Here is a 23,771-nt window from a genome sequence, read left to right on the forward strand (position 1 = left end):
GCAACGTCATGAAAAATATTTCCATCATGCAGTAATGTGCAAATTAATTGCCTTAAAATATGTGAGGTTGCATAGTCTGTAAAGTCACCAACATGAAAATATAATATACTATGTCCCATTTAGCCAGGAGTGTCTGTAAAATAAAAAAAAATTAAAAATTAAAAAGTAAGATGAAGTTTACTGTCTATTTTTTCTTCTGTATATTGTAGTAAGGGGCTTAACTTTGATGGATTTACACCAACTTGGGAGCTGAGGCTCTGGAATATTTATGTTTTTCTTTTTTCAATATATACTGCAATAACCACAGGAAGTCTGGAAAGAGCTGTGATGCTGTTGCAGTGGACGCTAAATGACAAATAAATAAATAAATAAATAAAAAATCTAATAAAATATAATGAAATAAAATAAAAATTAAATTAAAAAATCTGAGATAAAATAAGATAAGACAATCCCTTATTGCTCCCACGCCAGGAAAAATTTAATTGTTGCAGCAGCAATAACATATGTATAACAATAATAGTAATAATAATATGTGAATATGTGCAAGGATGAAAATGAAGAATACAGTATTAATACACTGTAGACAGTAACAATACGAAGTGTTTTGTAATATAATATAAAAAGTGCAAGATGCAGCAGTGCAAAAACAGCCGTACAGATTTTATTATGGTATGTTCTACAGTCTTACAGCAGATGGTATGAATGACCTGCGACAGCGCTCTTTCCTGCAGGGTGGATGCTGCTTAAAGCCTGATTGACCTGTTTTTTTCTTCAGAGTGAGCCCTCTTCGCAGCACAGACGATCTTCGGTTGGAGTTTACGCCAAAGCAGGGCAGGAATCCCACAATAGCAGGCAGAGGAGCGTTTTTTTTTTCTTCTTTTTCTTTTTTTTTCGAGGCAGAGCGCTGGGCTGGTGGCTGTTTCAATCAAAGGGGGAAAAGGCAGAGAGGGAAGGGAGGCTCTGCGGAGAGATGTAAGATGGCAGAGCTACAAATGTTGTTAGAGGAAGAGATTCCGGCCGGTAAAAGAGCGCTGGTGGAGAGTTACCAAAACCTGACGAGAGTCGCCGACTACTGCGAGAACAATTATGTCCAGGTAAGAGTTTTAACCCTCCGCCGTGGGGCTCCGCGCCGCCTTTTCACCAACGGGGGGGTTGACTGCTTGTTGGGACAGGAAATGTGGATAAAGAAACTGGACTCTGAGCCGGGAGAAGCACTTTTGACGACATTTTTCGAGCGCTTGAACGCATTTTTTTTTTATCCCGTTTACATGTAGGGTGGGTCTACTTTTTTGAAAAACATAATTATTCTCACACTGTTCCCGGGGAGGCCTGTGTGTTTTCACTGCAGCTCACTGAACAGCACAAAGTTACTGTAACTGTGCCTCTTTTGTGTAACTATTCCAGTTTAAAGTGCTGCAGCAGTGCTTTAGATTCCTTAAGGTCATTAAACTCACCATTTAATACCACAAAAACAGTTTAAATCCCCATTGGGATGCTCCAGTGGAGGTATAGTGTCTACATTAAGCACTTACTGCCAGTGCTGTAATGTCAGTGCATTGCTTTTTATTGCTGCTGCATTGTTTTTTTTTTTAACTGTTAAATATATTACATGTGCAGAAATCAGCTACACTGTGACTGCAAAGCCATTGTTAGTTGCTCAATAAAGCTTGGAAGCATTGATTTTTTTCTCAACTTCTTTATGAGAACACAGTTCTGCCTCCTTCTCATTCGTGATAAATTAATACAGCTGCAATCATCTGTGCTTATGTTGCTTTTTTTTTTTTTAAAGCTGTGTTTTGGAGCCAATGTGGGCAGTAATGTGGTGATTATAACAGGGCAACTTCACTGGCAACCACAGATGGCTTTATTTTTAATTTTAGGGCAATAACATGTGCGGTAAGCCACTAGTGAAAAAGACACGGAGCTTGTCTTTTTCACAGCAAATTGAGTGACACACAACACAGCAGCAGCGGCGGCGGTGGTGGGGAAAACATTTTCTTGCAACAGGAAGACGGCCCCACCATATCAGCTACAGAGGGTGTGTCCATTCCAGCTGTACTCCCCAAGGACTCCCTGTAATTTTGTTTTTCTTGCTTGTCCTCGGATGATTTGGCGTGGTGAGGCAGCAGGTACGGCCCACGCCACTGGAGTTCCAACAACTTTGTCCCACACTTTTAGCAGCATCTTGTGCGTTTGTTTTGTGCAGCTGCTGAGCCTCCACAGTGGAACTAAATGTGGGAATTTCCTTGTTATGGATTTTGTTTACAGCAGGCAGCTGTAACATGAGATGGAGGCTTTGCAATCTGATTTCCCACAGTGACACAATATTGAGGTCTATCTATGTATATATTAGCCCTCCTGTTGTCCTCATTTACAGGCACCAAAAAATATTGTTTCCTTGTCTGAAAAAAATTCAGCAAAAAAATTCCCCAAATTTCTGAAAATTTGCAAAACCTTCAGGAAGAAAATTCCAATAATTCCTTAAAAGTTTCCTTGAAAAGTTTTATTTTAAAAAAATTCCCCAAATTTGGCAAGAAAATTCTAGTAAATATTTTCAAAAAATGAGTAAAAATCTTCCAAAAAAATCCTAAAAATATCTAATGATTACATATATATCAGTAAAACTTCTAATATTTTCTTAAGATCATTCACATAAAAAATCAACCAAAATCCAGTGAAATTTGCTGGATTTTGGTTGATTTTTTTGTGAATGTTCTTAAGAAACATTTTTAACATTTCTTTTTTTCCACCAAAAAATGTTCAAAGATTTCCCAAAAATGTTGAAAATGTGGACATCAGAAGTTTCACTGTGAAAATATATTTTTTTCCCACGTTTTCAAACTTTAAAACGGGTCAATTTTGACCTGCAGGACGACATGAGGGTTAAAGCAAAGTGATGCCTTGTGTTGGGGAACTTTCATGGCTGGTTTTCTATCTTGCCAGCTTTTTTTTTTTTTTCTGATGTTTAGTGTCTTTTATATTTGAGCATTTTCCCAACACAATAACAGCAGTTCACTGTTTTGTAGAGCTGAATGTCAGACCAACATGCTGCAGGAAATCTGGTCAGATTTGTAGTTATTCATGAAGATATGAAACTGAAGATTCTAAATATGTGTTCTTATATCTACCAGCGCTTGTATTTGTGCTATTTTTCCATTTAAATCAATATTCAGACCTAGTTTGAGACCTGGTTTGATGTTTTTGTTTCAGTGTTTCTTAAATTTTTCTAGTTTTTGCAGCATTTTAGTGTCTTGTGTCTCTTTATTTAGATAGTTTGTCATTTAAAATCAAATTTTGCCATTTTGTGCTCAAACTTTTTGTTTAGATTACATGTAAAATTTTAGAATTTGGAATTTTATTTTGTTTTTTCTGATTGAATAAAGAGAAAAACTAAAACGTTTTCTAGGAAGTAATATGGCCGTATATCAATCAAAACTTGTATTATTATTAGTTTTTTAATTTAAAACAATACCCATCCTGGTTCGAAGGTCAATAATGACATTTAATATCCTTATTTCTTTTATTTATCTGTATTTTTTTTTTTAAATGGATTTTAGTGTCCTCGTTTTATGTATTTTCCAATAGTTCCTAAATCATAATCTAGCCATTTTTAGTCCATTTTATTTTTGCAAATTCATGTACTCAGGCTTGGACTGTATTTAACATTTTATAAGTTTTGATTTTTTGTTCTTTTTTTGTTCACCGAAAAACCAGGAAAACCAAAAAATAATATGGTATATCTACCAAAACTCATATTGGCATTTGTTTTTTTAATTTTAAGCAATATCCAGCCCTGGTTTGAAGGCTAATACTGACATTTACTTTCATTATTTCTTTTATTTGAGTGTATTTTAGCTGCATTTTAGTGTCCTATCTTTATTTATTCAGACAATTTCGCATTTAAATTACAATTTTGCCATACTTTGACAGTTTTTGTCAGGCAAAATTTTTGTACTTAAGTTTGTGTTTCGACTACATGTAACATTTTAAAACTTTGGCTATTTTTTTATTACCACTCACCTTTTTAGATCTGCTTTCCTTAAGTGATTCTGTATTTTATCTTGAACTTGTTTTACTATCTATTGATTTTAATTAACAGTTTTGTTTTATCTTATTGTATTTTATGTACAGCGTCTTTGAGTTTTTGGAAAAGCGCTTTATAAATAAAATTTATTATTATTATTATTATTATTATTATTATTATTATTATTATTATTTTTGTTGTATGAAAAAGGAAAAAAATCGTAAACTATTGCAGAAAATATTGGCCAGTATCATACAGTTTCGAGGGTTTTTTCTGTATAGTGTAATTTTTGATACCTCGAAACAGATTTGAGCAAATAGTAAAATAATAATAGTTGAAAATTTTTGATATATCTATGTTTTTTGTTAACTGAGGTTTTATTTGCTACATTTTTATTTATCAGATGATCAGAAATAACAGGAACATGCACAGATTTCTCAGATTTTTCATCATGCTTACTTGTCCAAAGGGACTAATAGTACATGAATTCAAATTTAATTATTATTATGTCATTTTATGTGTGGCATGAAGTAACTGGAGAATTCTGTGCCTTTTTTGCTGCCCAATTTTGCTCGAGAAGAAGCTCCAAAAATAGCATCACAGGGCGCTCAAAAAAAAAATAAACATCTCCACTGAGACTCAAACTAACGAGTTGTAAAATGTGCAAAGAAAGTGCACATAAAACGTCTTCCTCAAGCGGCTGTTTTTTAACGCAGCTGAGGATGATGTTGAGAAGCCACTGTGGAGCATTTGATGTAAATTCAGTCCCAACTTCAGCTAAACCTCGTCGAAAGTTTCTGCTGCGTGTGTCGAACCGATTAGCGATTCCGTCCTTGTATTTCAGCGCGGCACCTTGTTTAAAGTGCTGATGCAAAAGGCAGGGTTTTAAGCTTTTCAGCACACGTCTCGAGCTCCGTGTGAAGCGAGCGTCAGACTAGCAGTGCACTTTTCATAAGCCCTCGCTGTCTGCTGTAGATACTCTCCCTCTCTCTAGATAGAAGCAAGAACATATCTACATGCCTCAGCTTGAATCGGCTCGTCCCCTCAGCTCTCCTCCCTCTCGTTTGCATCCCTTCTTCTTCTGCTTCCTCTCTGCTTTGGTGTTCGGTTCGGGCTGCAGTGTGGCTCAGCGGGCCGAAGAAGATAGCGACGGCTGTTTGACCCAGGACACATTTCTACCCCACTTTCTCAACCCGATAGCGGCTTTTGTTTGTCCCCGAGTGTGTGTTGTGTCGGTGTTCTTGGCATATGGCACACTGACAGGTCAGAGTTGTGTTTCCTGTTTGCCCTGCTGACTCTGAAGATCGGCTCCCTGGAAATGCCTTGTCTGTGTGTCAGGAAGAGGGCTTTCAAATGGAGCCAAAAACAGCCATTCACATTAGCAACACTTCACTGCACACACAGATTCACTCTGATGGATTTTCTCTTTTCAAATTTGCATGTTTGTCACAGCTACTGTATGCATTTTAGAGGCATTTTCATTCATTCCTCAAGTCAGAGCCCCGTTTGTTTAACCTCTGTGACAAGGACGCCTCTACTGTATGCAAAGTGGACCACCTGGCCATGTTGGCAGGACACACTGAAGAGCTGCTGGCTGCTCACTCCAATACAGTAACGGTACAATTCAGCTTCTGCTAGTCGCAGTTGAGCTTTGCAAGATGGGAAAATTAATTATTTCAGATATTAATTAGTCATTTTTCGAGATAAAATGTCAAATATTCTCTAAATCCAGTTTCTCGAGTGCGCAAATTTGCTGCTTTGCTTATTTATACAGTGCAGTTAAAAAGGGACTGCGGCAGTTTTACACATTAGAGTGTGTTAACCCTAACCCTACTGCCAAAATAGCAGAAATGAATATATTTGTAAAGTTTTAACATAAACTAGGTATGCCTATAATATGTTTCTTAACATGATTGCACAATCGTAACTAAGCATTTAACTGAAACTTTGCACAAATTTCAGATGAAATCAACAAAATGCAGCTTCTCTTCTTGGGAGACAACATACAGTTACAAGGAATCAGGAAATAGAAGTGTGATGTGACCAACAAGGAGGTCATAAGTCGGGTCAGATCCAGTGTTGCAACCTCAGGACATGTGATTGTGCCTGCTGAGCCAGCATGATGCCCACTCAGCCTTTTTGATTTGAATAACAAATTCTGGACCGCTGCCGGATGATCGGTTTTAAACACGTGGGCTCGTAATCAATGCAGGGGTCGTCACATCTGGGAATAGAGTCTTGGTTATTGATTAGAAGATTGACACAAAGTGAAACCGAGAGCGATATGTCATCTTTGGTTGTATAACCTGGCTTTACCTGCTCTGTGCTGTTTTCCCACAAGAACTCATGGGAGTTTTTCCCCTGGAAGAGATCCAGCTTTGCCTGAAGGTGATAAATAATACTTTTTTAAACATAGCTGCATCTCTCTGGGTTACTCCGAGTCCTCATTTCCTGTCCTTTCTCTCGCTCTGTGTGGAGTGGCCTGGTTTTTCCTGCAGCATGGCGAGGCCTAGCGGCTCTCAGCCTACCAGCCAGACCCATTCATCCTTTTGACCACCTGTCACTCCTCCCCCTCAGCCGACCGCGGTTGGTTTGGTCCAGACTGATCTGTTGCAGCCTGGATAGAACGTAGGAGTTTTAGTAATATTGGGTTGATAAAGACAGCAACCATAGGGGGAAAAATGAGGATGAAAATAGACATTAAAAAAAAAAAAAGATTGTATTCAACATTACGAAAGTTACTTTGTGCAAAAAATTCAATGTAAAAGGGCTTTTCTTATTTACAGTGACAGAAGTATTGCACAAATATTGACCAAACTGTCAAAAATTGACTATTCAACTCAGATTCTTCATTGTTTGCACCACAGAAAACCTACCCAGGAATTAGCCTGATTCTTCAACCCTATGAGCGTCTTCATTCCAGATCTGAACCAAAAGCCAGAAAGACGCATTTAATTTAAACATTTCTCCTTGTTTTTTTTTGTTTGTTTGAAGCCCAAGAATTTAGTCTTTTTTTTTTTTTTAAAAAGTTCTGCCCATTTTTTAGCAGCATTCTGTGTTCTTTAAATCTAGAAATGCATGAAAAATGTGTCACCATGATACTCAAATCCTCTAATAAATAGATTCCTGTTTGTGTTTTTGTTTGTTTATTAGTTAAATGCATAGCGCTAGCCACAGAACATTGGCTTCCTGCCTGGGTGAACCAATTATCAGGCCACTCACTAGACTTTAACGAGTTTCCTCCATGTGCAAACTTCCTCTTTGTGTCTCTTCCCTGACATACTGTAGGAATTTTTAATGGTGTGCTGGCAGTTCTTCAAGGTCAGGCAGACCTTATGGCCTTTCAGTCAGCCTCCATCTGCCCCGACGGAGGAGGTGGAATTATGAATTCACGTATCGTACCGCAGAGTTTTTTTTTCGAGAGCCAAGGCTTTGCTCAAGGAAGGATTGAAGTTGTTTCGTCTGCAGGTTTTCTTTATTCCTCGCACGTCCCAGTGTCACTTTCAGTATCTCGTCTCCTCAGGTGGATCGTGCTGGTGTTCGCTTTATCACAGTTTCATAATTTCAAAGTGTGTTTTTTCTTCTTCCGCCTCCCGTTCTTGGAGGAACAGGACGATGACAAGGTCAGGAAGAGTTTACAGCGAGGAAAGGAGTTAATTAGTTAATGCAACACTTAACACGGCTGACCTTCTTAAACATCACAACTGCATTAAAGAAACTAAAGCTGAAATAGTTGGCGAAGTTCATTTTTGATCAACAGAAATTAAACCATTTTGATCATTTTTTAAGTAGATTTTTTTTTAAAGGAAAAAGGCCAAAGATTTTGTGATTCCAGCTTTTAAATGTGAAGATTCTGTGGTTTTATTAGAAGAAGATGGGAGTTACAGTAGAGTTTTGGACATTTATAAAACACTTAAAGCATCTGAGCGGTAGTCAAAAAAAGAAAATCTTTAAAAGGAAAATTATTTGTGGGAAAACCTGCATGCTTTCTCTATATTAACTAAATCACTGGCGTGTACTCTACCTGCTAGCCTTAGTAGCTTAAACAAACCATAAATAAATGTGAAAAGCTAGTATTTTCAGCACATTAGATTACTTTTAACCTTGTTATTTCATACTGAAATGATAACAAAAAGCCTCGGAGCAGATTGTCCATAATCATATTCATTTTCTGAAAATAGAGCTACCTGAGCTGGTGACCACTGAGGATTATAATGCCGACAAGTTAGCTGCTGTTTGCTAAGTTTACTGGTGATGACTCAGAGTCCAGAATAATTTACATACTGTCGGTTAATTTGAAGTTGCCACTATAAACATTCAGTAAATATTAAATAAGTTAAAACAAGCAGTTTCCAGTAGGTCAAGTGAGTTCAAAGTATTCATAGGTAGTCTGTTGTTTCCTGGAAGGCTGTTGAAGTCGAGCATTTCTCCCTATAAAATGAACTCGGGTGATTGTCCAGCCAGTGATAACAAATCGAACCCTTGAAATAAATGTCCTTGCAACACCGTGAGTCATGAGGATTCCTGTTTCGGTGGAGTGTTTTTTCTTTTCTTGTCCCGTGTTTTATCTTCCCATGGATGGTTAATTCTGCTAAATGTGCAGCCGGCATGTGGGACGCACCTTACACCTTGTGTGTATACCGTCGTTTCAAATTTAAGCCTCGTTCTTGTGATTCTGGGAACTGTGGCACTATTTTCTGACATTTTACCCACCAAGCTATTAATCAACTAAATGAGAAGATCACTTGCAGATTAATCAGTATTGAAAATAATCATTGATTGCGGCTTTTAAAATAAGAGGTACCAGCAGAATAAAAAGCAGAAACATTATACAGGGTGTCCCTAAAGTCTAGATACATAGACAAAAATATATATTTTCAAGAAATGAAATATTTAACAACATTTTATTCAATAGGATTATTAACAAGTAGCATTTTCAATATGATTTCCATCATTGTGTGTCCAGACTTTAGGGACACCCTGTATAATTGTCTATTTGGGTTGTATTCTCTGTTAATTTTCATGATTTTTACAGCAAATAAAAGAAAATCATCCTTGTAAATTAACATGTAAGTGAACTGCAGCAGTAGGGAAGCAGCAGATGTAGACAGTGACACATGATCCAAAGCCAGAAGCTATCATTAGATAATGTATTGCATTATTACAGTCCGACTCGAGTCGCTATTGGAGTTTTGCTTTCATATTGCTTTGTAATTTATCACTGTGCGATCAGGAAATGGCTTTGAGTAACACTTTGTCAGGTCCTAAACTGTCTCATAGCCTCATATTCTTCGGCTCCAGCTTACACCCAATCAGCTGCTGGACATCAGGCGGCCGCATCAATACAACAACCCACAGAGCAGCAGGTCCGAGCTGCCTCCCATCTCACTTATCTCACCCCGTCCAGCGTGCAGTAATCAGCAGTCGATACATCACGGGCAGCAAAGTGCCATGTGAGCTCTACGACCTTCCAGATGGATTTACTCCCCTTCCGTCCTACACAACGCTGCTGAGGTGGTTTTTGAGGACAACTTTGGAGTTTGTCAGCCCCGCTTATGGGATGAACTTCTTCCCTGGCAGCTCCATGACATTCTGTTTGTTTTTCCTACTCTGAGCTCATCCCTGACACTTGTGGTCTGTGGCAGAACTCCTCAGCAGCACTTGAGTGTTTGAAGATCCACGACATGTTGGAGGATTCCAAACATTCCTGAGAAGTTTTTTTTTTTGTGCCGAACGCGCTTCCCCTCCGGACAAGTGGGAGCACATAGACGTGTTTGTCAGCTGTGTAAATCCAGGGGCACATTCTGTTGTCGTTTTGTTGTAGCGGCAGATGCTCGTACATGTTTGAACATCCACACATAGCCCGTCTTTCAACTCTTTATTTCAAGCCTTGTCAGTTTTTTTGTGTTTTTTTTTTTTTGTCATGTTCCTAACTCGAGTTTTGGTTTAGATATTTCCTCTCAGTTCCCTACATCCTCCATTAGTCATGCCGGTTAGTCAGGAGGAATACTCATTTTGTCCTTTTCCTGCTTCTGCTCAGGCTTTTGGGTGGAGGGGCAGCTACATCTCCTCTGACCCCTGACCAGCTTCTCTCCTCAGGGAGGAAGTCTGGACTTTTCTCCTTACTGCCTCAGAGTGCCTGACTGACTGATAGTAAAACAACACCTTGTTTAAAGAAGCATGATTGCACTTCTGTGACCGTTATCTTGCCAGACTGGATAGGTGACAAAGTTACATAGAATTGCTAATGCATTTCAGTGCCAGAAAAAAAAAAATCCCAGGCCACAAAGTCTTTGTTGTGACTGCCACTCCCTTATTGTTCCAGTTATCAGCCTGCTATGTACTTGCAGCCTTTAACCCTCTGAATCCTAAGCAGTTTCTGGGAATTTTCTGATTCTGGGCTCATTTTTCACTGCAATATAAAGTCCTGCCCCTCTATGGAAACAGCAAAACCATAGCTGGAGATATAGGAAACTTGAAAAAGTATTTAATTTTTTGTATGACACAGACAAAATGCAATAAATCATAAAAAGGAGAAAACAAAAGTTGAGTTTCTTTGATTATTTATTTTTTTTTAAAAAAATGGAATCAGCATGTATATCATTTTACTAAGTGACCAGAGGTGATACCAATACTGGGAAAAATATCATTATTGTAGTTATTCTGCTACTTATTTTTTACATTTGTTTCCATAGTTTTGGTACCCTCAGTTCCTGTCCGCTCTGTGTAAACACATCCTGTAGTTCATCCGAAAATTCCCTAATTTTTGTCACATGACAGTTAGTTGCATCTTTGTCACTAATGGCTCCTTAATTGTGTCAAGGATGACATATTTTTTTTATTTTTACAGAATCTGCTCAGAGCACACGGTTCATTTTTAACAAATTTTTAAATGACAAAATCACCATTTTAAGCTTAGATTTACTTAACCTATCAGATAGAATGACACAGCACAGCTGAGTAGTTTGAGAACTCATGGAAAGTTGAAAATCTAACAATTCTTTCTGTTTTTACAGTTTGTAGCTCAGATAAATGATGTAATTTTGGCAAATTTGTAAAGACAACATGCTTTTCAAGCCCACTGAAAGGTTTGAAAGGCAGACGGTTAAAGAGAAATTTGAATGCAACATTTAGTCTCAACTATTGTTACGTTGCCGGTATTGTGCTGCATTCATGTTTCTGTTTTATTATCTCGCTTGCCTCAGCTCTCTGCTACAAGTTTATTGTGACTACGCAGACCATGCATTCCTGCGTACTCCCTTTTTAAAGCCAGCTGAGGTGCTGACAGCCTGTCTGCTACTGCCTGGATATTCCGTAGACTCTTTCACTCAGTCATTACTCAGCTTAGAAATATGAGATAAAGTGCCCCAGGAGCGCTTAAGCTCTCTGGGAGCTCACCTCATTCTCTGCATTTCCTGCTGTGGCAGAGTATAGTCAGCTCTCTGACACTGCTATTTTGCACCGATCATGCAAACTCTTTGTTCTCTTTCCTGGCAGAATGTGTTTGTTTGCTCTAATTTCTGTGAATATCCACTGTGTTGCGGCCTTCCTCTTGCTGAAGATGGACGGCAGGACGAGCACAGATTGTTGGGTAATTGAACAACAAATCTGGTTAGTTTGAGGATTTGCAGACGGCCGACTGCTGATGCGTGAGCTGGCGGAGGGAGGCTGTAACTGGAGCAGGAGGCTCTAAGATGCCACCAGTGGCGATGCAATCAAGTGTCACATCTGTCCTCCCGACGCCCACCGCTGACCTCACATCACAGCTCTGGCAGCTAATGCAGTTTGGATCTGTTTCTCAGAAATGCAAAATAAAGAAACAATATAATCAAAGCTGGATCTGACATTTTACTGCTAGGAAATATGAGATTTGTTCATTTTCTGTTCCCGAGCAAGTAATTTCTTGATATTTTTTTTGCCACTGTTGCTTTTCTATTCACTGTGGACTCATATTTCCTGGTAATACAAAGTCCTGCACTGCTATGGAAACAGCACAGCCATAGCTAGTAGTTGAAAGAACTCAAAAATATTAAAACAAAGATAGCATTCCCTGAATACTAAAAAAATACAACCCAAAAATGTACCGGTAGTTTATTTGATTGTATATTTTACAAAAAAAAAAAAAAAATAGAACCAACATATCCAACATGTCCGTTTTTTACAAGTGCCAATACTGGAATAAAAATCCACATACTAAAGACATCTTACTACTTAGATTTTTATTCTGTTTCCATACTTGTCTCCTATTTGCTTCATGTGAACACTGCCTGCAGTTCAGCCTAGTTCAGCTGAAAAGTCCCTGAATTTTTATTGTCCGACTGTTGGTCATAGCTGAACCCCTCGTTGCTTCCCAGCTGCACAGAGCAGCTCAGAATCTCATTTAATGTTTATCTTTTACAGAATCTAATGATACATATAGAATGAAAATATTTTTGGTAAATTAACAGTTTCCAGCTTAGATTTGGTTACGTTTTTGTACTTACAGTTGAAAATCCAATGGTCCCCTCTGCTTTACAGTTTTAATAGTAGTTTTAATATTGTTTTTTTTTTTTTTTTAATTTATTTAATAACAGATCCACTGGTGGGTTTTGGAGTTCAGAAGGTTAGAAAATATCTGTGCAACAGATCATGCAGACTTGAGCTCTGCTTGTAAAGAAGAATTACAGTTGTATGATTAACACGAGGCTAAAGATTAACCCTCGTGTAAACCAGGAAAGATCGGCTCGAGCCCTTTCCATGCAGTGTAAATCTGATATCATTGCAGTGGTCCCCACTGTGCTGCATGGGAGAGAAGAAAGGAAGAAACTGCTGTAGGGGGGATGCCTGGTAATAGTTGTTGCTGCACTAATTATAAGGCCTTGTTTTACAGTTTCAAATTTAAAAGTAAGGTTCAAGACACATTTGTGATCTTTCCGGTTCTTTTCTTCAACATATATTGTATGAAAGTGTGTATTAGAGTGAAATTCTACAGAAGTAAGCATGAAACAACATTCATGAAGGATGTCTGATACACATCAAGAGTATGACAGTAGACTGGACGTATTTCATCTTGTATGAATTGCAGTTGTGGAAGAATCACATGTTGTCCTTTGAATTTAACCTTCAATGGATGTGTTTGTGAGCCTAAAAGAAGTGCAGACAGTGGTTTTGCAATTCTTCACACATCACAGTTCAGCATTTGTCAGCTGCAACATCAGTGGTGCTGTTTGTACACTTCACAGCTGCAGTGTATTGACAAAAACAAGTTAATTGGGCAGCTTTTTAAAACTGCAATATGCAAAGCAAATCACTGCAAATGACACTAGGGTTACATTCTGAATCTTGAATAAATAAAGCAGTAGACATACAGTTCTAATGCTTGAAAAATAAACATTTGTGGCTTGATATGTAGGCCAGCGCTTCTGCACAGGCAAGCATGAATTGTTCAGTAATCTGTCTGAAACCTCTTGCCCCTCTGTACAGCAAAAAATGCATCCTCTTGCAATTTCAAAATTGCCATCATGGCTATAAGCCCGTCTTGTTTGTTTGTTGTTGTTCTTGTTGTTTCATATGTTGTCGTGCAGCTGTTACTCCGGTCTATCACACTGCAGCGTCAGTGGTAGGTGTCTGCGTGTGCACATGAATGACTGTGATTTCAACAGATGGCCTTTTGCGCTGAGCCCTCTGGAGGAATCTCCCCTCCTTGCTGAGGCTGTTATCGCTCAACACATCTGCCGCTCTGATTCCCGTTAAAAGAAACACCGCCGTCACCTCCTCGCCCGGCCGAGGCTAACCAGCGTGGCCGGCTCTCTCCTGGTCGGCAGCTTTTAGCCGTACGGATTGCTGGATTAGTTGCGGCTGGAAATCAATTATGACACACTCAGTGACATGGTTGTTTTCATTGACTCCGTCTGTCCTCTCCATCTTCGTATGGCCAAATGTTCCCTGTTTTTTCCCCCCTGTTTTGCCCCCAAACCACCACCACCACCACCACTAGTAATCATCTCCTCAGCCACTGCTGCCACCACCTACCTCCTGCTACGGCAGCCTGTTATCAAAGCCCAGCGTCGCCCCTCCAGGCTCTGCTTTTTGGACTCGGCTTTACGAGTGAGTGGCGTAGGGAAGAGCCTGCAGAGATCAAACGTGATGGCTCAGTTTGAAGTGAGGTGGCTCTCCAGAACATGTCATTACCGCTGTCTGTCAGGTCACCTCTCTAACTATCGGTGTGTTATCATTTACAGATCATACAGTGGAAGAACTGAACAGAGTGCAGTTCTTATAATGAATCCTACATGGCCTTTCTTTTCATGCTTTTAAGCTGATTCCAAGTGGTGCCATCATATAATAGCTTTCAAATGTAACAGCCAGACACAAAGAAAAGCCTATGAGAAACACAGTTGACACTTAAGTTGTTGTGTGTTTCTGTATTTAAGCTGTTGTGGCAAACTAATTAGTTAGTCATTAGTTGCACACACCAGGGGTTAAGTTCAAACAGCTACTTATCCTCTTTATGCTATTTTGAGCTTCTACTAAATGCATTTTAGATGTACTCCACCAAAAACATCACCTGTATGACTGAAAGGTGGAATATTCTTAAATGTATTCAAGAGAAGCACTTTTGTAGGAATTATCTACTGGCTAGTTGGCTAGTTAATGCTAATGTGAGCTTATTCTAAATGCATTAAGTAAATACTCCACAAATGTCCTGTTAAAAGTATGAAACAGTTACAATGTGTGGGTTGTAAATGTCGCCCTCCTAAAAGTGTGTAGGACTGCTAGCTTGTTTGTTTGCAGAAAGCATTACCTGTACTTTGAATTACAGTGGTAACAAGAAATTTCTGCAGTGGCAAATGAATTTTTCAACATTCTAATAATCTTGTCAAAGCACATTTGATGGATAGTCTACTTATTTAGTATGTGTTCATTCACACAATATGTTCTGACAACTAATATGTGTTTTTTTTTTTTTTTTAAAGTTATTTTTTTGGCCTTTTTGTTGGACAGGCACAGTGAGAGAGAGACAGGAAACAGGGGAGAAGAGTCAGGGGAAGACTTGCAGCAAAGGGCCGCGAGCGGGAATCGAACCCGGGCCAGCTGCATCAAGGACCAGCCCCTGTACATGGGTCGCCCGCTCAACGCATTGAGCTATACAGGCGCCCAACTAATATGTGTTTTGACAACAACTCAAAGCAACACTTCTGATGTGCTGCTGCTTTTCTTACTACATTTCCTGGGATTTGAGTTGTCTTATTCAATAAATACTAACGAAAAATAACTGACAAGCAGAAACATTACCTGCAGTTCTTCAAAAAATGGCATACTATCTAGCAAGCAAATAATAACGGTGTTAATTGTTGGTGTACAGGATTTAATGCAGAGGTAGGCACAAACTTTTAAATATACTGTGATTGCTCAGTATATAAGTGTTATATCTATTAAATTTTAGTGTTTGATAATGTTAAACAGTGCACTTTGGCTACATGAGACATCTATGTTTGACACTTCTGTAGTTCTGTAGACTTACACCATGGCATTGTTCCCACAATGACACACCAAGAAAAACCCTCTTGAGGCCACGCAACCTGCAAATCTGCCATCAGTTTTCCTGAAAGTTAGTCAGAAGTCTATCACACATTTGCCAGAAATCTACTTTGCATATGAAAATATGACCCTTTTGCATCAGCATTGCTAAATACAACTGTCTGCCAGGAACTGTCACTACCAGAAAAGCCACACTGGCAAAGATAACAAGTTGACAATTAAAGGCTGCTAGAAGTTTAACATTACTGGCACGCTGTGGTGACAAACCACTGGTGAGCATGCTTGCCACTAGTGGTAAACTGCTTATTGTTCCCAGAATGTTGCTGGAAATTTGCCACAAGTGACCAGCAGCGGCAAATTTGTGCCAACATGCTTTGGCAAACTAATATTTTTGCTGCAAATCAACGGCTTTTATAAGGAATATGACATAAACACGGCATAAACACAATGCTAATTGCACAGTTTCACTTGTAAAGATAGCTGTCACCATTTGTTGTTTGTGACCAAGAAGCTGTAATTAGATGCTTTCAGCCATATTTTAGCATAATCTTTTAGAGGGACCATCCTTTGAGTGATTTATACAACACTAATGTTAGGTTCACGAGGAAAGAATGGCCAAATATAAACACTAGAATAGAAACTAGATAATTCCAAATTGTCAGTAAGTGATGCTTTCCTCAGTTAAAAGGGCAAAGTTGATAGAATTTTTCAGGTTCAATTCTGTTTAGCTGGTCTTTGAGTTTGAAAATGTAGTCTGCTGTTTATACTCTGCATCCAATATGGCAGCTGCAGGATGAGTTACATCATGTAAAATCCCTCCAGAGAGAGCGAGTTATCTGGGGAATGAAAGTCAGGGGAGAAACGGATGTCTTTGCCTGACTCCACCACAAACCTCACCTGGATACGAGGCTAAAAAGATTAATACAGGTGCTATTGGGATATTAACAATTACAGAGTTCCTGTTGTTTTTTTTCATCCCTTTTTAACGCTTCATCTCTCCCTAATCTCTTTTTGTGCACAGGCCCAGGACAAGAGGAAAGCTCTGGAGGAGACCAAAGCCTACACCACCCAGTCCCTGGCCAGCGTGGCCTACCAGATCAATGCCTTAGCCAACAATGTGCTGCAGCTGCTGGACATCCAGGCCTCGCAGCTGCGGCGCATGGAGTCCTCCATCAACCACATCTCTCAGGTCGGAAACACACACCACCACAGACCGTACAGCTGTGAAGAATGGTGGCCCACATTTCCCACTTCTCCTCTCGCTTTCACACAGACTCTGTTATTTTAAATCACAGTACGAGGCCCACTGTAGTCTCCATGGTTCCTTTTATTGGTTTATCAGTCCTTATTCGAGTGCTGGCTGGCTGCGTGTTTGCCTGAATGACTGGTGGTCTGTCTTTTCTTTTATGCTCTTGGCTTCCATCAGAGGCTCACAAACACATTATAAAACATTTAGATTTACCACAGTCAGACCCACATTTCAATTATTAGTCTGCAAAATGATCACCGAGAAGCCTGGAAACAAACAGGGACAGATTTTTCTCATAGGAAGTTGAAATATATGATCTCACTTTTATTTCTGCTTTTATGGTTTCTGTTGCTTATTTGACAGAGACTTGTCCACACAAATACCAGGCTTTTATTTTGGCAGTTATGTAATATTTGGAATTATTGGATTTTGTCAGATTTTTTTAATAATCTAATAATAATTTCTCAGTTGATTTTCAAAAATATTTATAATATTGATATGTTATTAAACTATAAACATGCACAGAGCGATAAAGGACTTTAACCAGCCCTACATCGGCTTATTCCTAACCTTTTCCTCGCTGTAGCATGCAGGCTTTTGCCATGTGCAGGTAAATCCAGCCTCTCATCCAATGAAGGCATTAAGAGCTCAGACAAATCAAACAAAGAACTCTAGCCATGTGGCATTTGGTCGATTAGAGCTGGAAAGCATTCACCAAACCCTGAACGCATTCATGAGTGAATAAAGATAAGTAAGACAACTGCTAAAAACGAGGATTCACAGCGATCGGATGTGAAACGGAAAGAGCAGTTTTGTCTCCCTCGTGTCTGATGTCTGTGTTTATTCCTCTGACGGAGCTTCGCTGAGAGTGTCAGAAATTCTTTCAGGATACTCTGAAGGTCAGATTTTCAGTCTAATGGAGGAAAGAAGCGCTTGAGGCTTTGAAGGGAAGAGGGAGAGAGAAGGAAGGAGGCATCCGGCAAATGGAAGATGGATGATGACAAGCAAAGAAAGGCAGGAGAGCGACACCAAAAAAAGGCATATTTACACTCGCTTCAGGTTTTTGAGTCAATATCCTGACGAATAGCATTCAGCTGATACCAAGGTCGCCATGACACCACTGCCTGCCTCAGGTTTCCATGACAACCCTCTGAGCCACGTCGGAAAAGTATATGAAAGACAGTTAGACATGGTGGTTTAGATCAGCGAAGAAAAGCCATACGAGAAACTCTCCGCTTAGTTTGGATTGTTTGACTTTTGTGTGCACCGCGCATGGGAAACTCCTCGCTTCCTTAGCTATATTTAAGCTCTTGCACTTTGCGTCGCCATGGCAAAGCCTCAAAAATGAACTAAATGTTGTCACAGATGGTCAGCTGACGGTGCACAAACATGGTGCTACTTCTTTTTGGGTGTATTCTTTTTGTTTCAATGCAGAAACAGAATCAGAAGCAGCTTTACTGACCAAATATATGAACACATACAAGGATTTTGGTGTACATTAGCGAAATAAATATAAGATAAAATAAGACCTACTTTATTCATCCTGGAGGAAATTATTTTGCCAGAGTGCAATAAACAATAAACCAAGGTTAGTGGAATATATACAATTACACAGAGGCTAGTCGTAAAATAGAAATAACAAATAATACAAAATGTAAGTTTCTAAAAGTGTTTATGTGAAGTGTCACGGTGTGTCAAGAGTCTTAAGTGTGTAAAGTGACTGTATAATACTAAAAACTAGCAAGATTAACAGAAAAAGAACTGAAGTAAACATATCTATTTCACTGATGTGTCGCACTTGAGTCTTCTGTATTTTACTTTACTAAAACAGTGCATTTAAAGAAGTGTAACAGGTCACAGAAGGAAAATGAGTGTTTAACTACTATGTAAAGCTTCAGATATATGTAAAAGAGCATGTTTAAAGTGAAGCAGTTTTAGTACATATGCAGTTTTTAACAATAAATGCAAAATTTTCAACATCTTATCTACATGAGGTAGGTTGAGGATAGTGCAAAACATGTAGGAAGTTAAATCTGAAAAGACAAACTCATCTTCTTCAAACTGATAATCATCGTTGCTGCAAGAACAAGACTCCTCTCCACAGATCTTTGTCTTTTCTGTCTGATTCCCAAAACTTGTCTTAGGCAAATGTGAATCATTTAACAGCTTTGTCTACCAGAAAACACAGAATGTTTAATGCCTCTTTTCATTCATAACATCTTCATCTCTGCCTAGTTGTTTTTTCTGCATGAACGAGAGCAGAGTTCTTAATGCATTTGCCATAATGAGGCGTATCTCTGTTTTAATAATAAAGAGGCAGGAGCTGTGAGCTTTGCAGGCTGTGGGTGTGTTATTGCTCTCTGCTGTCTTGTTCTGAGGCGGATCATTATCGCGTTGCCCTCGCTGCTCATGGATATGAGATTAGCGGAAGCCCTCAAGGCCAGTGTTGCGTTCTGCTGAATGGGTAATAGAGAGGGAAGCCTGTGGATTGTAGGGTCTGTGTTGTTTTAACAGGAGAAGAGAAAGGAAGTCACCTCAGGTGCCAATGAAATGTGATAAAACTTCTGTGTAGTTTGAACAAACGCTTCGGAATTCAATGGCTGTGCATCATCTGCTCTCTCCCTTCCTTTGGTTTCTATCTTAAGCCTGCACCGATCCATGCCCGAAGCTAGAGATGCCTTTAGACTGCAGCTCCCTTACATTAATATGTTAGTCGGTGTGTGGTGAGACGCTGCCTGGCGTCAGGGCAGCTTCCCTTGGTCTGCCCACAGTTACGAAAGGTTCACTCTGGTCAGGGTGTGTCTGCTGGTGATGGCATCTCTCCGACTGAAATGCAGCACATCCTATGTTGTGTTTTCTTTGTGCGGGGTGGCAACACTGACATTGACCGGTGGGTATTGTTGTCGCCTGACCCCAAAGGCGTAGGGCATTCCACACAGTGTATCATAGTTGAGGACAATCAATCTGGGATTCTTCATGACACCCTGACAAAAAGATGAACTCGTCTTGTGATACACATCTGTGACGTTGACCTACAGGAGCTAGAGCTGAAAAATGAACAGATTTCAAAGCAGAATTGTACTTTTAAACAATGCAATGAGCAAACTGCAGTGGCTGCAATTTAAGATTGGACATCACTATTAAAAAATAAGACAAATTCCGTGATTAAATTTGATTTATTTGGAGCAGATTGAACCTCTCAGGATTTTTTAATGCTCCATGCTGTAGTCCGGCTGCCATAAACTTCTCATTATTTAACCCTTTAACACTCAAGGGTCATACAGGCCGCCTGGATTTTTTTATTTGGGCTGTAAGATCGCAAACCAAATTGCAATATCTGTCAGAAAAATCACAATTAGATGTTTACCCCAAATTGTTTACCTCTAATAAGAGCCTTACTATCCTTTGCAAACTCAAGGCAGCAACTATCTATTAGTATTTAAATTAGTCAGGCAAATTAGTAACATTATTTCTCTGTTGGGAAGCACTTTAGGTCGACATCCGTTGTTTTAAATGTGCTATATAAAACCTTTGACTTGGCTTGATTGTCACTCCTGCCATTGTTTAGCTGTTTTCACACATAAACTATAGACTATGTCCAGAGTTGCTCTTTCACACATTGCAGCACACAACAGGAGACTGTCACTGTGTTCTCACTACTGGAAGCACTCCATTTGGTTTAGGTGAGAGTTGGTAGATCGTGCAGGAGGCAGGATGCATCGCACGTCAACATGCACGCTCGCTCGCTGTGAATTCTCTGGACTATTGCCTCCTCTATTCACACATGGGCTCAGTCGGGCTTTACACAGACTATATAGTAAGGAGCTATTTAACGACAGGCCCGACTGATTTGGACAATTACATCCTCACCTACGGCTCCTCAGAGCGTCTAGAAAAGTTCAGGGCTGCAGTACATGTGTGGAAGCAGCTCTTGTTTACATTCTTGTTTCCAGTACTTGGTTCCTGGCACCTCCATCCCCATGACATCACTCTGGTCCTGAAAGCTACGATTGGTCGGACACCAACGTATAGTCTGCGTCTGTCGCAGCTAGATTTATGTCTCTATAATCGAGTAATATGACACAGTGACCTTATTGTGTAGTCTGAAGGATGTGAACAGATACATTTAGGTCATTTGCTAGTCAACAGTCTAGAAAACCTGAATGTGACATCTACAAATTGCCCTGTGTGTCCAAAACAATCTGAAAAACACTGCCAATTATCACATTTTATAAGCTGCAACGAGTTCAATAAGCAGAATATTAAGTTTTATTCTTGTGGATTGTAATGAAATAAGTGCAGTGAAGCCTCATTTGTGTTTGTATGTGGCATCTTGCACTTGCATTTCTTGTTGCTATTCATATCTGGGTCTTGGTGCAGCACAATTTGGTAGCAAAACACATGCCTCCAGATGCATAAATGTTTGTGTGTGCGCGGTTCGGTGTTTGTTTGCGTGCCGCCCTCCCCGCTGTCATTGCCGTTCACGATCTCTGTGCAGTATTGAGGCGGAAGGGCTGAGGGGAGAATAGAGTAGCTCGCGGGGCTTCCACCTTGTGCAGCGTGTGAAGTGGCTGCTAAGAGGCTGCGAACAGGGAGCGCTTTGTCCGTCCGGCGGAAGAAACTGCCTCACAATGAGAACCTCTCTGTGATACCCCGAACAGAGAGGGGAGACGGGGGAGAATGCCGGTATGTGTGTGTTAGTGTGGGTTTCCCTCGACACAGTTCTGAAGCTTTTCTTTTTCTTTCCTCCTATCGAATCTCCGTCACATAATTTGGTTTTGTAGAATTGAACCCGGAGGGATGCAGCCACACATGCACTGGTATTGTCAGCTTGTCAATGTTGCCATGGAAATAAGACAGGTGTCTCAGTGATGGAGGCAACTTTTCATTATTATGTATGTAAGATGAGACTATATAGTTTGAACTGAAACTGAAGGATGTTCAGAACCACCAAGAGAGTAGAAGACAACAACAACACTGACCTGCTGTGGGTCTTTGTAGTGAAAGTGATCATGTAGGTTATAAGACTTCCAGGATAAATAAAAGTAATAAAATATATTTTAACTTTGTGGAAAAGGGTATAACAGCATACTCACTAGAGCTGCAATTAGTTTTAATTTTGCTGCTTTTATAATTGATTAATTAGTATTTTTTTTAAAGAAAAAAAGCCAGATTTCTCAATTTCAGCTTCTTAAATCTGAGTATTTTCTGTTTTCTTTACTCCTCTATTACAATAAATTGAATATTTGTGCAATGTGGATAAAACAAGACATTTGAGGACGTGTACATAACACTGATCAACATTTTTCACCATTCTCTGATATTTTCTGGATGAAACAAGTAATTGATTAATGGAGAAAATAATTGACAGATAGCACCATAATGATAAGAAATGCTTTTTAAACCACTTTTGTTAATTGGGGTTAAATTTACACAAGCATAATGAACATTTTGGTTAACAGATTGTCAGCAGTAACAGGACAATACATAGATTTCATAAAAAATAGCAATTAATTTAGTTTGTTGCTGTTGTGCAGTCATTATATTCTAGTTGGCAAATAGAATTAAAACTAAATATGTCTTTTCAGTCTTTCCCTTTAGAAGAAAAAAGATAAATGCTGCGACGACCATTTTTAGCTCTTCTTACTTTTTTAAGATGGCAAGAGGCAAATAGCAGATTTACAAGCAGATCTTTATCTGTATTAAACTGATTTTTGATTTTTGACAAAAGCCTTTTTAAAACAATGAACTTGTGAATCTTTTCAGGCTTACAAGTCAGAACTAATTAGAATATTTCAATAGATAATATCTAATTGTGCAGGTTCCATTTTAATGAGTCACAATATTCTGTTCCTCTAATGCATGCATGTGTTAATAGATATAAAAACAAGAACAAAGCAAAGACATCACTGCCAAATTGAGCATGAAAGCCTGGAAGCTCAAAATAGCCAGTGATGCATGTATACTCACCGACGCCCACATGCATTCTGAGCTATAAATGAAGGCGTTTTGATGTTTTGCGTGCATCTTTTTAGTGCCACGCTCTGAGGAAATTCCCTACAATTCAGTTCTTTGCATCTTGTCGTGTGGAACATCATGACTCATGACAGCATGTCAGTCAGGGAAGGAACACTGACTCAGGCAACATCCATCCATCCATTATCTATACACCGCTTAATCCTCACTAGGGTCACGGGGGGTGCTGGAGCCTATCCCAGCTGACTCGGGCGAAGGCAGGGGACACCCTAGACAGGTCGCCAGTCTGTCGCAGGGCCACATACAAAGACAAACAAGCACTCACACATTCACACCTACGGGCAATTTAGAATAATCAATTAACTTCAGCATATTTTTGGACTGTGGGAGGAAGCCGGAGTACCCGGAGAAAACCCACGCATGCACAGGGAGAACATGCAAACTCCATGCAGAAAGATCCCGGGAAAGCCGGGACGCGAACCAGGGACCTTCTTACTGCAAGGCGAAAGTGCTAACCACTACGCCACTGTGCAGCCCCCGACTCAGGCAACAATTGTGGGAAACTCTGGTCAGCAAAACCTTAATGGGAGTCTTCAGACAGCCCAGTATGAGTAAAGCACTATTAAAATAAAAGGAAATGTGCACGAAATTGACCACTTAGTGTTGATGAATCAAATGGAGATTGTGTTAAAGAGCAGCAGCCAGCGTGCAGTAAGAAAAGACTGATTGATTTATGTCTGGGATTGTCGAAAATGCATTTTACAGCTCCGAGGTTTGCCGGTGCAGGTGTATTTACAATAATACCAATCAGTCGCACTTACATTTGGAGTCTGGCTCACGTGCAGATTGAACCCAATGACCACAGTGATGAAGCAGCGCAACAACAGGCCCGAATGCAACAAAGCAGCAGACAAACACACACACACGAGGTTCACCGAGATGCTGCTACTGCAGTTACACAATATTCTTATCTGATCACACGAGTCAGCCCCGCCGTTTTGC

At 39.6% G+C, this 23,771-nt stretch overlaps 1 protein-coding gene across 8 annotated transcripts in view; it reads left to right on the plus strand.

The window, feature by feature from the left end:
* Nucleotides 1–834: 834 nt before the first annotated feature.
* The window catches only part of abi1a (abl-interactor 1a), a 56,185-nt gene continuing 33,248 nt past the window's right edge, over nucleotides 835–23,771 (plus strand). For 2 of the 8 annotated variants that reach the window (XM_023273802.3, XM_023273798.3), the window contains exons 1-2: nucleotides 863–1,094; nucleotides 16,566–16,733. In XM_023273802.3, the coding sequence (XP_023129570.2) occupies nucleotides 978–1,094; nucleotides 16,566–16,733 (285 nt within the window). In that variant the 5' untranslated portion in view covers nucleotides 863–977. Of the gene's footprint in view, nucleotides 1,095–16,565; nucleotides 16,734–23,771 lie in introns of all 8 variants that reach the window. The other 6 variants (XM_023273803.3, XM_023273804.3, XM_023273797.3 and 3 more) reach the window with 6 other exon arrangements.

Source organism: Amphiprion ocellaris, chromosome 22, assembly GCF_022539595.1.
Source record: "Amphiprion ocellaris isolate individual 3 ecotype Okinawa chromosome 22, ASM2253959v1, whole genome shotgun sequence".
NCBI lineage: Eukaryota > Metazoa > Chordata > Actinopteri > Pomacentridae > Amphiprion > Amphiprion ocellaris.